The 16,979-nt window shown below is 39.3% G+C and overlaps 3 protein-coding genes across 3 annotated transcripts in view; all 3 read right to left on the reverse strand.

Annotated features, from left to right (window-relative positions):
* LOC130174640 (CMRF35-like molecule 5) overlaps positions 1-1,292 on the reverse strand; it is a 34,903-nt gene extending 33,611 nt beyond the window's left edge. Inside the window, exon 1 of the mRNA XM_056384678.1 lies at positions 1,053-1,292. The gene's annotated coding sequence lies outside the window, so the exon portion shown is untranslated. The remainder of the gene's footprint in view (positions 1-1,052) is intronic.
* Positions 1,293-1,675: 383 nt separating this feature from the next.
* Positions 1,676-5,818, reverse strand: LOC130175194 (trem-like transcript 4 protein). Its single transcript, XM_056385537.1, has 6 exons — positions 5,501-5,818; positions 5,027-5,173; positions 3,699-3,809; positions 3,191-3,228; positions 2,939-3,103; positions 1,676-2,257 (listed from the first exon to the last, which is right to left on the reverse strand). Exons 1-6 carry the CDS (start codon positions 5,646-5,648, stop codon positions 2,243-2,245), a joined length of 624 nt encoding a protein of 207 aa, XP_056241512.1. The 5' UTR covers positions 5,649-5,818; the 3' UTR covers positions 1,676-2,242.
* Positions 5,819-9,313: 3,495 nt separating this feature from the next.
* Positions 9,314-15,829, reverse strand: LOC130175015 (uncharacterized). Its single transcript, XM_056385275.1, has 6 exons — positions 15,749-15,829; positions 12,643-12,990; positions 12,144-12,251; positions 11,299-11,391; positions 11,179-11,219; positions 9,314-10,853 (listed from the first exon to the last, which is right to left on the reverse strand). The coding sequence occupies exons 1-6, from the start codon at positions 15,786-15,788 to the stop codon at positions 10,731-10,733; spliced, it is 753 nt and encodes a 250-aa protein (XP_056241250.1). The 5' UTR covers positions 15,789-15,829; the 3' UTR covers positions 9,314-10,730.
* Between the last annotated feature and the right edge of the window lie 1,150 nt (positions 15,830-16,979).

Raw genomic sequence — 16,979 nt, forward strand, 5'->3', positions numbered from 1 at the left:
TTAAATCAAAATCTTTCCAATTAAACAAAAAAAAATGTCTATAAAACATCATGTTATCGATCCAACATCTAAACCAATCAGCTCATAGATCAGAGGAGAGCCAGGCATTTCCCATCATGCCCTGAGGCCTTGAAGTTGGTGGCTAATTTGTTTGGTCTTAACCAATCAGTATCATATGTCCTATTGATTTTCAGTCGACACAGAAGTTCTGGTAGCGGTTGCTAAGAGCAGTTTACTGGAAATTTCTCATGACAGTTAAAAAAAGAAAAAATATACCATATAAGACTTTTTATTTCTGCAAGTCGACTTCCAACCAGTACAGCTGCATCTGTCTGATCTGAGCTTGTCACCATTTTTGTGATTTTTCATGAATTTATCCAGCTAGCTAAAATGTAGGAATTTTTTTTTAATCCCATTTACACCAGACCAGTCTGAGCAGCTGAACACATTAGAGATGTCGGCAGACACTCAGCACCAGGATGGAAGTTCTTCTTTTTCATTTTTCTATTTGTTACAACATGAGTTCATGATCAGTTCACTGCCTCTTTACATGTGAAATGAGGATTTGATGTGTTCACATGCACAGCTCTCAGTTTGACCACAAGGCTGCAGACTGTGGTTTACTGCTGCAGCGCTGTTCCGATGAATTAATGGAAATTAATTGTTTTCTCTCCTCAGTTTGACTTAACAGTTTTTTAGCAAACAGCAAGTTAAGAAAAGCAAGAGTCACTGACGGTGTAGATTTACTTTGGTAGCAACTTGCAGCTAACATATTCAATCTTTTTGCAGAATCTATTTGAGATATTCCTCTGTTGTGAAGCCATTAGTGTTTCAGCCAATTGACAAGTTGATGCAACATAATTCTAACTGTTCTTCGTCCAACAGCTTGAATACAACAAAAGGCAAATATAAAATATATAAAAAAAAGAAGAGGAGGAGAAGATTTTATTTCAGAGAAAGGAAAATCCTACAACTTAAGTATTGGAGATAACAAGTGACACATCTCAGAAAAATTGGGTGATAAGAAGAGTGAAAAAAGTGATTCTACTCACTGAGAAAGAAGCAGATCAGAGTGTGGTGGACGTCCATGTCTGAGACTCTGATGGTTTAACGCTGCCTCTCTTCCTTCTTCACTGATGAACCAGGAGTCCCTCCTCCAAACACAACACACACTCAACTCGTCTCTCCTCCCCTCCGCATCAAGCATTTCTTTGACCAAATGAAAATGACTGTTACCTTGATTAATATTACGTATTTCTCCAGGCTTGAAAATTGCTAGAAACATTTGGGATAATTTCATTACACAACTCCAAGAAAAGATATATGTCTAGTTATTTTTAGACATTTTAATGTGGAAAAGTTTCATGATCTAACTTTAAATGAGTGTTTGTATCTTTAAACAGAAAAATGGAGACCCATAGACTGTAATTCCACAAGTTAATGTTTTAATTAATTATGAAAAACTGAATATAGTCGCCAGTTTACACTGGAACAATAGGACCATTTGGGTTTGTTAATAGAGGTAGCTCACATGAAGGTTAACCCATTTAAAGGGAAACTAACCTGATAATATGTACAATTAAAATCCAGGCTTCTTTACTTCTAGCTGCTCCCTTCTTTAAATAACGTAGCCAAGACAATGTTAAAAATAAAACTGTTTTATTGATGGCTCACATATTTTTCTTATAATAATCTGAAATTAACAAAAAAAATTTAATACTCAAATAATTAGATCCCTTAAAAAAGAAAACAGATTCCTTCAAAATAAATAGCTGATACCTTTAAGATTAATGATAATAATAGAATATTGACAAAAACAGATGCAGACAAACACTAACGTTCAGCCTAATTAACTGAAATTATAAAGAAATGTAACGTACATATTGGCATCCTTAAAATTATCCTATTTCCTCTTTTTCTTCAACCTGTGGTTCCCACCCTGCTTTTTCTCTCTCGACCTCCCCCCTTCTCTTCCTCACCTAAAAATCAGTCACAACAGGTGTCACCACTCATGGTGACATAAAGCCAACGCTTCACATGATTTACAGTAACTAGTTTTGCCTGCCACCTGTTGGCCACTGAGAAAGTAAATGTGGAAGCAGCAGCGTTGAAGTTACAGCTGAGGCAAAGTCACAGAGAACAGAAGAGGCGAAGCTTCAGGACAGAGTAGACGACGTTGCCAACAGTACCACAGGGGGCGCTGTTGAGCACGCTGACCACCTCAGAGAAGGCGAGTTTAAATCTAGTCGTCTTCAGCCTGGAAGAAGAAAACAAGGAGGTCACACCTTTGAACTTGTGGATTGTTTTACTCTTATTCTGCTGATTATAATCATTGTTGTTTAGTGCAAAACTCATTTAAAAAATGACATGGTCAACATTATATTTAAGAATTATTAATAGTAATCACTAATATAAATCTCAATAAAACATACATGAGAAGAAGCTGAACAGCACTATCGTTTGTATCTGTTGAGAAAAGTTTGTCATCTCTTATAAAAGACATTGGTGCAGTAAGTACGGTGGCCCTGAGGGCTCAACGCACCGCAACTGACCAAACGCAAACACTGCATTGAGCCCTCAGGGCCACCGTAAGTCAGAGGATGCTGGTGCTTCTAATGGCTACTGTACTGAATCTTCAGACTATCACGCTCACATTTCAGCCATGGTACAAGCTGAACATTAACCACCGGTTTGTTTTTATGCATGCCACCAAATCTTTTTAGCATTTAATATTTTATTGTTGTATAAAGATAAGCACAACATGCTTATACCTAAGACATAATGAAGGAAACATTCCTTCACAGATGGAGCCATCAAACTAATATTAAACTAAATTGTCTCGGCTCTGATATCAAGAAACCGACAGCGACGTCTCCTTTTTCCTTTGGTTTCTGTTTGCTGATCTTGAAACTAAAATCCTGCCACAGGTTTTCCTTACGTTGTTCTGAGACATGGCTGCAGTGGCAGTCACCAAGCTGTAGTCGTCTGGGGTTTCGACTGCGTTTGGTTCAGTGTATTTGGCGCAGGCGTAAACCGTAAACACTTCCACAGGAGGGTGTCTGCTGTTTCTGTCCTCTCTGATCTCCTCGTACATTCGGTTGTCCTGCAGGAGGAGGAGAAGGCTTTGGTTTGTATCGAGATCACCTGGTTTCACAAACACTAATGATGTCCCGAATGTACTCAGCCTCACCTCTGTGATGTCAGCGTACGCAGTCTCCCCAGGAGGTCCTGAAAAACATGGAGTTTAAACCATTACACTTTGTTGTTAAAGGATTAATCCGACATCATCTGGTTTCATGTCTTGCTTTTGTCCATAGCCAACCGCTTTCATAGAAAATGAGAAAAATCTCCCTAATGAGTAATGCAAGCACTCATCAGCTGATCAACAGTACACTGAACCATCTCCCCAAACCGAACTAGTTGAGCAGCAGCTCTATAGTCTCACTAGCATCTTATGGTTTATGTCACAGTCCAGATGTGATGTTAGAGTAAACAATGCTTATATGCACGTGGATGTTTAAAGGTGTGCTTGTGCTCAGACTGAATGCAAAGGGATTTTTAAAAGGTGGTGCAAAAGTATACAAAGTCAACAACAAGACACAAAGCTGTGGTTTCTCTCAGTAGTGAACAATGAGGTTAAGATTTGTGTATGTGTGTGTGTGTGTGTGTGTGTGTGTGTGTGTGTGTCTTTGTCTCACCTTTGGGTCTAGTGGCTCTTTTCCGGCGCAGTATCAGCACACCCAGTGAGAGCAGGATCAGTGCGACTACAGTCAGACCCAGGTACCGCAGCACACCTGTGGTAGTTTGAACTGTGGGACAGGTTGTTTACACTGATACTAATACCAATAGTTGGATGATTATCGTATTGCCAACTAACATTATTAAAAACATTAGAGTCATATTGTGATAGAATAAAGCTACAAACATTCAAACAAATTCATGTCTTTGCATACATGGAGTTATTCCTCGTAGAAACCACTTGTTTGGCAGGTGTTTGTATTTCTGGCTGTCTGCAAAGGACTAATGAAGGCTTGGCAAGGTAGTATCATAATGTCATCTCCATTTTTTTAAGACCTGAAACCGTTGTTCAGCAGGTTTTATCTAGGGCTGCAACTAACAATCATTTTTATTTTCGATTATTCTGCTAATTATATTCTCTATTAAATCAATCAGTCTATGAAGAGTTTAAACACTGTGAAAAACTGGCATTCACAGTTTCTTATAGCCCACACTGATATCTTCATTTTTATTTTACTGTCACATATGACAAAGAAAAGAAACACATCCCCAGATCTGAGAGGCTGAAACCAGAGAGATGTCTGAAATGATTTAGTCGATTATCAATATAATGCCAAGAATTGATGGAAATTTGACAACAACTGGGCATCTCCATCTGCTGAGGAAGACAGTGTGATTCACGCCAACAGTTCCTGAGTGAACCTTGTGACGAGGCTGCTTTTGTCAAATAATGAAATGGTTGCAAAAGAATATCTTACAACTAATGAACAAAGCAGTGGAGAAAGCAGTAAAGGATGGTGTGACTGAGGATGGAGGGTAGCTGCAGCTGCTAATGCTAACTGTAAACTGATGCTGAAGCTGCAATTTTGCTTCTCTGAAGGCCCGGCTTGATCTGGGCCCCGTACATGTCGTCTCTCTGTGGGTCCTCTTACCTTTCTAATACATTCATTGTCGTATGTGTAATAACTGAATGCCATGTTTGGTTTGGTCTAAGTTTATTTTTTATTTTCTTTTTAACGACATTATGGCTTCAAAGCAGAGGTTCTTCAGCTCTACTGTGTTTTGAGACTTATTTTGTCCACCCTGCTGCAGGAGTGAACTAAACCATGTGCACCATCAGAGCACTAGAGGGCGCCTGAGACGCTCCAACATTGTTTTAGATACAAGAAATAGTCTGTGAATCTATTTATTCGGCTGACAGTAATAGTTAAGTTCACGAATAATGCTAATACACACCTGTTAGCTTGTTCTATGTTGAGGAACACTGGAGTTTAAAATGAGAATATACCTGAACCTCCAGCTCTCTCAGTCTGCTGCTGCTCAGTGGAAGAAGCTGTGGTGCTACTTCTTAAACTCTGTGTTGTTGGTGTGGAGGCTGAAGGGACTGATGTTAACAAAGGTCCAAGAGTCAAAGTTGGTTTTGAAGTAGATGGAGCTACAAACAACAAAGAAACAAGAGTGTACTTTTGATTTCGTTAAGAGTTGTTTCTTTGTTGTCCTGATGAGAGAAATGAAATGCTCCTTGATCTTACAGGAGGCTTTAAAAAAAAAAAAGGCAACATTGATTTGAATTCATTTGATTATTAAATACTAAGTATATAATTTTAATCCTAAATAACACTGATACAGGAAATGAATGACTGTTCACAGATATAAAAGGCAATGCAGTTGATTAAATATCAGGTCATTTAAAACAATTGAAAACTTTTTGAAGTCCAGAAACATGAAGAAACATTTTCATGTCTTTCAGTAGAAAACTTACCATTTGTGACAATAATCTCAAACTCTCTGTATGGGTCTTTTGACCATAACTTGTCAAGACCACATCCATACCGCCCTGAGTCAGACTGTGTCAGCCGTGTGATGGTCACATGCAGATCTCCTCCACCAGACGGTCTGTCTTGAAACATGATGCTGTATCTGTCGTTATTCTCTCTGTTCTTATTTGTTTTAATGAGAATGTCTTTACATTGGCTTCTGCAGACGTACTTCTTTCCTCCAGTGGAAGAAAAACGACATTCAACTGTGATGCTTCCTCCCACCACTCCTTCATAAACTGGGATTTCTGCATTAAGACCAGTGTTTCCATCCTGCAGTGCTGCTGAAAAGATGAACGATCAGTAGTTACCACCAGCAGCCCAATCACAGTAAATCCTGCTTCACACTGACACACACCTACAGAGTCACACCGGGATCTGCCCAGTTCAACCAGACTGTGACTGCTGGTGCAACAATGTTATACAACAGTAATTTGATTTCATTTAGACTCTGTCAGCAAGGACTTCAAGCTCCTGAAAACCTGCTTTGAAATCTTCTGTGAATTGACACGTGAATGAACGTGTCAACATTTACTCTGTTGCAGAAGTTAATCCACATTACGTATATTAGTACTCTTAGTGCACACTTGATTTTTCTCACTCAGAGCACTGAAGCCTCATATTAACATCATATAACTGGACGCTGGAAGTGGAGCCTTTTGATGACCAGGTTGAACAGGATGAATGACTACAGCAAGCAACAAGTGTCTCAGTGATCATACTAGCACCTAGTTATTGTTTTACTTGAAACATTATGAACCTCAACAAGCACATGAAGTTTCATCCACGCTGTGTGGCTTTGAAATGCTGGCAGCATCACTATGACTCACATGTTTCTCCTCCTTTAATGCACTAGATGGTTTAAATGCAGAGAAGCTATAACAGACTCGACTGTGGCTGGGCTGAAGGACAAAATAAGCAGAACCAGAGCTGATTCCAGAAATGTGAAAAAAATAGTTGAAATGCTTTTTAACCAAACAGAAACAAAATGTTACTTGCAGTCAGTCAAACAACTGAATAAAACTTGTTCCATGGAAATGTGAAGTTTTTGTTGGTTCCACTACTTTACTGAGGGACACCAACTGAAAATAGTCAGGTTACTTTCTGGAAACTCCCCATTCCTTACTTCAAACTTTATCTTAAGAAAGTAAAAAGCACATGTAATTTTAAAGAGCATCATGTTGTATCAAACCACTCACAAGAAACTGACCATTGACCCAACTCTAAGAAAAGAAAATGGAGGCCTAAGATGTGGTATAGAGAAAAAAGAGAATATACTCACCGAGGAAGAAGCAGCAGATCAAAGTGTGATAGACTTTCATGTCTGAGGCTCTGATGTTTTCACGCTGTTATCATCCTTCTTTACTACTGAACCAGGAACTTGTCACTTCTCCAAATAATGTCCCACCTCCGAACAGCACACACCGACCTCTCCTCAAGTCCACTTTCACTTGAAGCACGAATGTGAGTGTAAATGTTTTTTTTTATCTCTGTGTCGGCCTTGTGATAGGCTGGTGACCTGTCCAGGATGTCCTCTGCTAATGCATAGCTCGTCCAATCCAGAGCTGGTGGACAGATGATTGACAGCTCCAAAAATGAATGAATTGTCACAATGCTGAGTTGCATTTAATATATACTGTAAGCACTGTAACTTACTGTTAATAATAAGTACAACTGTGTGTGATGCAGATTCTGATTTTCTTCCAGCAGATCCAGATTATTATCTGGACCCAGATTTTTATATGGATCTGCATCAAATTACACCATAAAAATGTCTCATCATTTACATCAAGGTCCTGCCTCTGCCCTTTAACCAGATCTGCACCAATGTCCCATGTCCCACCAAGTTTTGTGCGAATTGGTTGAGTACTTGCATAATCCTGCCGACAAACAAATCGTCACAGGTGGAAACATGACCTCCTTGGCAGAGGTAAAGCTCCTCATGACTCCAGAGTTAGTCAGGAAAGTTTTTAAGTTTACTTTAGTGTCAAAGTAACAGTTGTCTGCATAACACACTGAAAGCAGGAACTTCTAATAAGAAAGTGTGAACACATATAAGCTAAAAAAAACAAACAAAAACACAGGAACTGCCATTTGACACCCATGTGGAAGTTGCACTGCCATGTTGGTGGCAGAACTGTAATGTCATTGTGTAAAATTTACCTCAACTGCTGCTGCTTCCAGCTACAGTTTGCAAGTTACTCAAATGTTGAATTTCTTTTCATTATAAATTAATTTCTGATTTATTTGTGACAGAGAGTGTCACTGAAGTGTCACTCTCTCCACATGCAGCTGCTAAAACAGTTCAAATGTATGTTCATATTTTGTCATGTCTGTATCATATTCAGATTCAGCCCAGACATACATTATATTGCCAAAAGTATGGGCTCACCTGCCTTGACTCACATATGAACTTAAGTGACATCCCATTCTTAATCCATAGGGTTTAATATGACGTCGGTCCACCCTTTGCGGCTATAACAGCTTCAACTCTTCTGGGAAGGCTTTCCACAAGGTTTAGGAGTGTGTTTATGGGAGTTTTTGACCATTCTTCCAGAAGCGCAAAATCTCTTGGTATGCTGAAGCCTTCAGAGTTCCTTTCACTTGAACTAAGGGGCCAAGCGAAGCCCCTGAAAAACAACCCCACACCATAATCCCCCCTCCACCAAACTTTACACTTGGCACAATGCAGTCAGACAAATACCGTTTGCGAGCGATTCGTCACTCCGGAGAACGGGTCTCCACTGCTCTAGAGTCCAGTGGCGGCGTGTTTTACACCACTGCATCCGACGCTTTGCATTGCACTTGGTGTTGCATGGCTTGGATGCAGCTGCTCAGCCATGGAAACCCATTCCATGAAGCTCTCTACGCACTGTTCCTGAGCTAATCTGAAGGCCACATGAAGTTTGGAGGTCTGTAGCGATTGACTCTGCAGAAAGTTGGCGACCTCTGCGCACTATGCGCCTCAGTATCCGCTGACCCCGCTCCATCATTTTTACGTGGCCTACCACTTCGTGGCTGAGTTGCTGTCGTTTCCAATCGCTTCCACTTTGTTATAATACCACTGACAGTTGACTGTGGAATATTTAGGAGAAAATTTCACGACTGGACTTGTTGCACAGGTGGCATCCTATCACAGTACCACGCTGGAATTCACTGAGCTCCTGAGAGCGACCCATTCTTTCACAAATGTTTGTAGAAACAGTCTGCATTCCTTGGTGCTTGATTTTATACACCTGTGGCCATGGAAGTGATAGGAACACCTGATTTCAATTATTTGGATGGTTGAGTGAATACTTTTGGCAGTATAGTGTATTTCAACTATAATGGAAGGTGTCCGTTTTATGTATTGTTGCTGGTATGATGTCAATATGGCATCAAGGGAATTTCCTCCGTCTATTTTTGCCTTTTTACCTGACTGCACATCTCTGCTTGAAGCTAGAGGCTACATTAGCTGCTACTAGGATAACTCACTTGAATCCCAAGTTGCATTGTGGGTAACGTAGGTCCCAGGTTCAGACAAGGAGGAAGCTGCTGCATCAATTATGATACATCTTGTTTAGACACAGTTCATCATGAGTCCCGCTGTTATGGGAGTGTAAAACTAAAATCAGAGAAGCTACTTATCAACAACAGATGAGATACAAGACTGAGATTTTTCCAAAGTCCAAAGTTTTCTGTGTCCAACAATCTACATTAATGATTTGTGTAAGGAATAAATATATTCTCCCAAAACTTCTTTAGCAAAGTGTGTTTATTTAGAAGACAGGGTTGCTCCTGTGAACGAGAGTAATTTAAGAAATGATATGCATTAGAAAATGTCTGACTTATACAATAAAACAGTAATCAATAAAAAGCACATAACATTGTAATAAGACTGAGATAATAAAACAAAACTTAAGAGTATTTGATATTCAGTCTGCTGGCATTGTGGCTTTTAAATCCCACCATAAAGCACATACACAGTCAGCTTCCTGTCTGAACAAACAAGTTTCTCTTATGTCCTTTTTTCACCTGATGGCTTCATTTCCCGTTTCCTATTTGTCATCTTATTTAGACCCTTAAGCATTTGCTTTTTCTTGTAATATTTACATGCTTGTTGTTCTTATAGAGACCCTAATTTGAAATTTAGGGTTTCTGTAATTTGAATTCTCACTTCCTGTATAAGGAAATATAAACTATAATCATGCGGCTCTCTGTATCAGTACTGTCACTCAAAGCCAAACATTCACACTTCCCAGAGAACATTAATGTAGGGGCGCGTCACTGCAGAAAATTAGATACCACTACAGCTGCAACTATAAGTTAATTAATTGAGTCCATTGGCAGAAAATCAACAATTTTAATAATCAAATGATAGTTTAGTCTTTTTTTTTTTTTTTTCTTTTTTACAAACATTTTCTGGTTGCAGCATCTTAAAAAGAGATGTTTCATTTCGTATTATGCCCTGACATTACAACATGAACCTGCACAGTAATGAAATCCAGGTCTAAATTCAGACAGTATAACTTAAGTTGTGTGTAAGACTTGTATTATTATATCATTATATGTATTGTCTCTTATATATTATACATTACTAGTTATATTACTTTGGACTGGGTGAGGATGAGGCTGGGCTGGATCGGATGGACGTGGAGGATGTAGGTTCCCTGCCTGGCCTCTGGGCGACATGTGGGGCAAGACCTGGGGAGACCTCCCTCCCTTTGTCTTACGGGGCGAGGAAAAAGAAATGTATCTCTCCTCAGTGGACAGACCCCCCCCCCCCCCCAGAAAGGTCTGGGGGTTGTCCAAAGCAGGAACAAAAAAACTAGAATTACGGGCTTGCGGTTGTATGCCTCCGCCACTCACACTAGTTTGAGGTCACGTCCCTGTTTATCTAGAGTCACATGAAATATTAACCGTTCTGGTGTGGCCTCTCCCCCACTCTAACTACATGAATATAATAATTTATCATCATGATGGATGGTATCAGTATTATATTTTATCAATATTACACTACATTATATGATTATTATATATTAGTATTGTTTGCATATATAAAATGTTGCCATGTCATTATTATCACAACATTGTTCATCATGTAATTGCTACTAAAATTATTATTATTATTGTTAATGATAATAAGTATTATTATATGTCACTTTCTGTTCATCATGTTTTGACAAATTAAAAAAATTATGTGTATATGTGAGTGAGTGTGGAGTAGATTTGGTCATGGTCCCTGCTGGCTGGATTGAGGCTCATGTAGGTGGAGTCTTCACATGTAGAGGGTGGAGGACAGTTCTCATGGGCGACACACTGAAGTAAAAAGAAACAGCAGCAACTTTACTGACTTGACAGGAAATGACAGCACAGCTGAGATACAGTCGTAGTGCTGAAAGCAGGAGTGGAAGCAGTAATTGTGTATTTGGAGCGTTTGAAACATCTTGTCATGCATACAGAGAAGTGAACTATGTAGTTGTGGTTTGTGACATGTTTAAGCCCTTCTTCTTTCTGTGAAAAGCGTGACTATTTAAATCCACCAACTCATGTTTGTGTCTGTCTCTTGAAAACAAATGCAGTAGCAGTAACTGTAAAGGCCACAGTGAGAGGAAACAGAGAAAGATTAGTTAGAAAAAATCACCTCAATGTTGCTGTTGTCCGAGTTTCCTTTTGTCTTTAAACCTGCAGAAAAGATACAAGATTTTCATTCTTAAAATTAGTTATTATTAAAAGGTGCAGATACGGTTGGAAGGTAACTCACCACAAGAGTCCTTCATCTTTTTTTTGTTGAGCAGCAACAAAACAACAGCCAATAGGACGACCACCACACAACCAACCAAAACCAGGGAGAAACCTGGACAAGAGACAGGAAGAGAGAGGGGAAGAAAAGAGGATGGAAATTCTTCCTGTTACAAGAAATACAGCTTCAGAAAGTATTCACGCCATTTAATTTGCACACTTTATTGTGTTGTAGATTTAATTATAATTAAATAATCTTGATCAGTTTTTTTTAAATCTTATTTTAATTGTATTTAGGATAAAGCAGACAAATCTGTGACGGTTCTTCATTGTTTTCAGGAGAAATATTCGGAGCTGTGAACAACAAAAACAGGGTCATGTCTATTAAACAAGAACTGATTTTTGTATTACTGTTTAGCAGCAGCTCAACACTACTTATTTGTAGTATTTTCACATTTATGGTCATTACAGTTTGTGTAATAAAAACACATCTATCAAAATATAGTGCAAATTCTGAAATATAAACCAGAATAACCAGTAACCAATAACAAATAAAGGCTGGTCCCCAAATCACAGCTAGATATAGAACACAGAGAGAAAGGGGACCAAAGAACATCTACTATCTCTAATAATTAATAAAGCCAATCAGTAGAGGGAAGAAATGTGTCCCTTAAAGCACAAGAATAAAATCTGTGCAGGAAGTGTTGAGTTTCATTGACAGTAGCTTAACAACAAATTCTTAAAAAGGAAAAGCAGAAAGGATTAGAATTCAATTGTTGGTGTAAACTTTTTTTTTTGTTGAAAAGAGAAACTTAGAGCTCAGAGTGTTTTTTTATGCTGAGAAACACCTTTGTATGTGTAACATACCTGCAGGTGATGTCTCAAGCTGATTGGTGGCTGCTGAAGGTGTGGAGGATGATGGGAGTGAAGTTGACAACGGTCGTAGAGTCAAGTTTGGTTTTGAAGGGGTTGAAGCTGTGAACAATGAAACAATCAGTAACTGATACAGATAAATCGGGATGACAGGATGTTTTCCTCCTGATGTTACAGGCTGGAAACTAAATGTCAGTGAAATGACTCAGTCATCTACAAACAGGCAAACACTTTTTAATCATTACAACACTGGGTTCAGTAGGTTAACTGTCTGGGTCATTAATATTCAGATAAACCCGTGTGTCTGCATGTGAGTAACTCATTGTTATATTGAGCTTTAACAGGTGTTCACAGTGATGAAAATAAGCAGCACTAAGTTTTTTTTATCATATCAGGTTATTAGAAACATAAATAGCTGTCAGGGACCAGTGAAAGTTTCTTCACACCTGCAGAGACATGGAGGAACATTTCTATAATTTCAGTAGAAACTCACCTTCTATGACTCTGATCTCAAACTCCTCGTATCCATCTGGACCAATTCTTTTCAAACGACACCAGTACCGTCCAGAGTCAGACATGCTCAGCTGTGTGATGCTCACATAAAGAGTTTTTCTTTCTATAACACCCCCTCTTTCATATTCAATCCTGTATCTGCTTCTCTCAGCTCTGTCTTCTGTTGTTTCAAGGAGAATGTCTTCTTTTTTTTCACATGTGTCCTTACAGAAGATCTTCGTATTTCCATTGAGGATAAACGAGCAAGAGACTGTGATGTCTCCTCCTTCAGTTCCTGTATAGACGCGTCTTTCTGCATTAATGAGCCCAGTCTTAACATCCTGCAGCACTGTTAAAGAGATGAACAATCACTTATTATTTTCCAATAAGATACTGCGGTCTAATGATAATAATTCCTGCTTCACATTTACACAGTCACAGTGGGAGCTTCCTACTTCCACCACAGTCGAACACAATTTGATTCAGTTTTGATGTTGTCAAAAAGATTCAGATTTTAACTGTAATTAATGTCTTTGATTCTGGTTCCAATGAACTGATACCAGAGTTGATAAAACTTAATTTTATTGCCCAGCAGGTTTAGTCTGATAATCAGACTCGCTCAAGATGAACTGCACTTCGTCTGGAGGGCAGACAAGAGCAGGTGGGGGCAGCAGGGGGCAACAAGCTGCAGTCAAGACAGTTTGCTGTCGCCTTCACAGTCTGAACAGGAAGTCACAGAAACACAAGACTTAGGCTTCACAACTGTAATATAGGCTGGACGTATGCAGTCACCACACAACATTTATACTGTTAAATATTAGAACAAAACTTCATAATGTAAAATCAGATTAATTAAATCAAAATCTTTCCAATTAAACAAAAAAAATGTCTATAAAACATCATGTTATCGATCCAACATCTAAACCAATCAGCTCATAGATCAGAGGAGAGCCAGGCATTTCCCATCATGCCCTGAGGCCTTGAAGTTTAATGATGATGGCAACAAATAATGCACAAAAAAATAAAAAAATAGCAATGAACAAATTCAGATTCGGGCATCTGGTGAGGATGCCTCCTGGACGCCTCCCCGGGGAGGTGTTTCGGGCCTGTCCCACCGGGAGGAGGCCTCGGGGGCCGACCAAGGACACGCTGGAGGGATTATATCTCTCGGCTGGCCTCGGAACGCCTCGGGATTCTCCCAGAAGAGCTGGTGGAAGTGTTGAAGGCTGCTGCCCCCGCGTCCCGGATCCGGGTGAGCGGGAGAAGAAGACGACGACGACGACGACGACGACGAGCCACATTTACTCTGTTACATTTACTTGAGTAACTTTTGGGATAAATTGTACTTCTAAGAGTAGTTTTAATGCAACATACTTTTTACTTTTACTTGAGTATATTTGTGAAGAAGAAGCGCTACTTTTACTCCGCTCCATTTATCTACATTACGCTCGCTACTCGCTAATGCAATCAAATGTAGTCACTGGTGACGTTTAACTCCGTTTCACCAATCAAACAGAGCCAGGCGGTCACATGACTAACTGCACACAAACTTTCAGCGGCAAACACCGGCAGCAAAGAAGCAGAACACAATGGCAGACACAACAACGAGCGCTTCGCGACAACCAGAGGAGGAAGAACACCCCTGGCCTCACATAAAATCGATGTTCACGCTTCAGACAACCAAAAAAAACAGTTATGTAATGCGCCTCTTATGTGTCTCCCCAAACAAGTGGACATTTCAGCTTGCATAAACTCAACGTCAAATTTGAGGAAGCACATAAGTAACGTTAGTAGATATTTTGGCTGTCACCGTGGGCTGATGTTAGCCGCCCTGCTATGAATCACTGTCAAATATAGAGTGTGGGGTAATTTATTAACGCACTGCAGCCTCATAGACAGACAGATAAATATACACACACACACACACACACACACACACACAGAGCCGCAGACTGATACAAACACACAGTCAGTGAACAGCAAAGCAGAGTAACTTAGCCACAAATGGAGAGGAAATAAAGTGAAAACTAAAGTTTTGCCAGTTGATTTCAGTGAATAAAACAATTTATTTTCTATTAACTTATTTTTTCTGTTAGGTCCTACCTGTATGTTTTTTCACACATTTAAGTCATGGTATCCCGCCATCATGGTGTGGTGATGAGTCTATTTTAATGGATAAATTCCCTGTAGCCTCATTGATATTTTTTCTGTCAACAGAGGGTTCACCCCAATAAATTGACAACATACACAGACTTGATAGAATCACACAGAAAGAGAAGATCGTCTTCTTCTGAGGAACCCCCCATCAAGAATGCAAAGATCACAAGTTCCCTTACTGTCTCTTCACGGCGGGTAACACAGACAACACTTGACAAGCTTGTGCTAAATTTTGTATGTCGAGCCAATCAACCATTTTCTGTGGTTGAGACACCATCCTTCAAGACCATGATAGAAACCCTGCAACCTCAGTGTACAGTTATGACAAGGAAAACATTTAGCTGTAGAATACAGGAAGCTGCAAAAACAATGAAGTGCATAATTGTCAGAAAACTGGGTGCTGTGAATCATGTTGCTACACATGCACACACACTCACACACACACACTCACACGCATGCATACAAACACCAATCAGAAGTGCACAGTGTGTTCCCAGGTGCGGCCCACACCTATCAGAGTTTATGGTTTGCGTAAAGGCTAACTTGTTCTTTTCCTTTGTAATCTCTGCCTACTGAACCTATTGTGCTGTTATTAAGTTATTGTGGCTCAATTTGCCTTAATTTATTTTATTTTAATGTATTATTTCATTTATAATTGTTTTAGTTGCTTAAGAGATATTCTTGGCTCTGAATTTGTTCATTGCTATTTTTATGTTTTTGTGCATTATTTGTTGCCGTCATCATTAAACGAACAGGTTACTCATCAGTTACTCAGTACTTGAGTTTTTCACAACATACTTTTTACTTTTACTCAAGTAAATTTCTGGCTACTCTACCCACCTCTGACGAGAGATGTAACGAAACAGACTCCACTGTTAAAACTGTTAAATATTACGATTATTGTGAAAAACAAATTAAAAATGAGAGAAATATAAAGTGGATATACTCACTGAGAAAGAGGCAGCAGATCAAAGTGTGATGGACTCTCATGTTTGAAGCTCAGGTGGTTTATTACTGCGTCTTCCTTCTTCACTGTCAAACCAAGAACTTCTCTTTTCTCTAAATGATGAAAAAAAACCCTCTAATCTCCTCCCCTCTATGTTTACCTTTTTTTCTAATGCAGAATTCACCAACTGCACATTTTGTCAGTCACTCAGTCATGAGACTACATAATATGAGCAATAGAGAGTAAATGACCTACAGCCCTCTCTTTTCCTTCTTTGACAGTATAGCGCCAACAGCCGCTAAAAAACATACACATGACGTTTATCTGTTGGTAAAATAGTTAGCCACAAAGCTAGCTAATGCCATGGTTTGTCAGTGGAAGACAGCTAATGAGCAGTAAACGTATATCGTTATACTTATTCTGCCAAAATGACATAATGGTAAATGTATGCACGACTTGCATGTCAGTACAGGTACAGTCGGTACATTAGAAACTCATGTCATTTTCACCAGAGGTTACACCGGTAGTTTATCACAAACGTTTAAAGCTGAGACACAGAGCCTCTTCAGAATTGACACTAACCCCCTCAGTTGATATCTCACCATCACATTTCAAAACTGCTGCTAGAACTGGTGACATTGGAGAGACAATAAGACCAGTGAAACAACACTTGAGAGAAGTTAATGACAGCAGAAGTTGATTCAGACACTCCACATGTATCAGATTTTATAAACCCTCAAATATCAACATTGAAATTGTATTGGTTGGGCTCCAATTTACTACATGGTTTGAGTTGTTCTTGTCCTCCCCAGTAGGCAGCCATTTTCCAGCACACAGGCTCCAGTGGCCACTGTCCAATATTCATCACCCAACAGCAGACAGATAAAGTCTGGAGAAAGTGCAACATGTTGCTATTAAAGGCCAAATATTTGTTCAGGAACTGGAGGTGGAGGTCTTCACAGGTTTACTGGGTTCCTAATAACAGAATGTTTCTTCCCAATTTATATTCCACATAGAAACACAGGTTTATTTTATGACCGTCAGTTTTAATCATTTGAGCTTATTTTCTGAGAAATCCTGTGTGTCTGCCAACTACAGGCACCAAGCAAAGCTTGTAGTAAATTCAAAATGCTTCTTTATGGAATATTCAAACAGAACTGAACTAGATTTTAGTGGCAAAATTCAACCAGAATTCACCCAAATTAAAAAAGTGAATAAATCTAACTTGCAGTTTG

Source organism: Seriola aureovittata, chromosome 9 (genome assembly GCF_021018895.1).
Source record: "Seriola aureovittata isolate HTS-2021-v1 ecotype China chromosome 9, ASM2101889v1, whole genome shotgun sequence".
Taxonomy (NCBI): Eukaryota; Metazoa; Chordata; class Actinopteri; order Carangiformes; family Carangidae; genus Seriola; species Seriola aureovittata.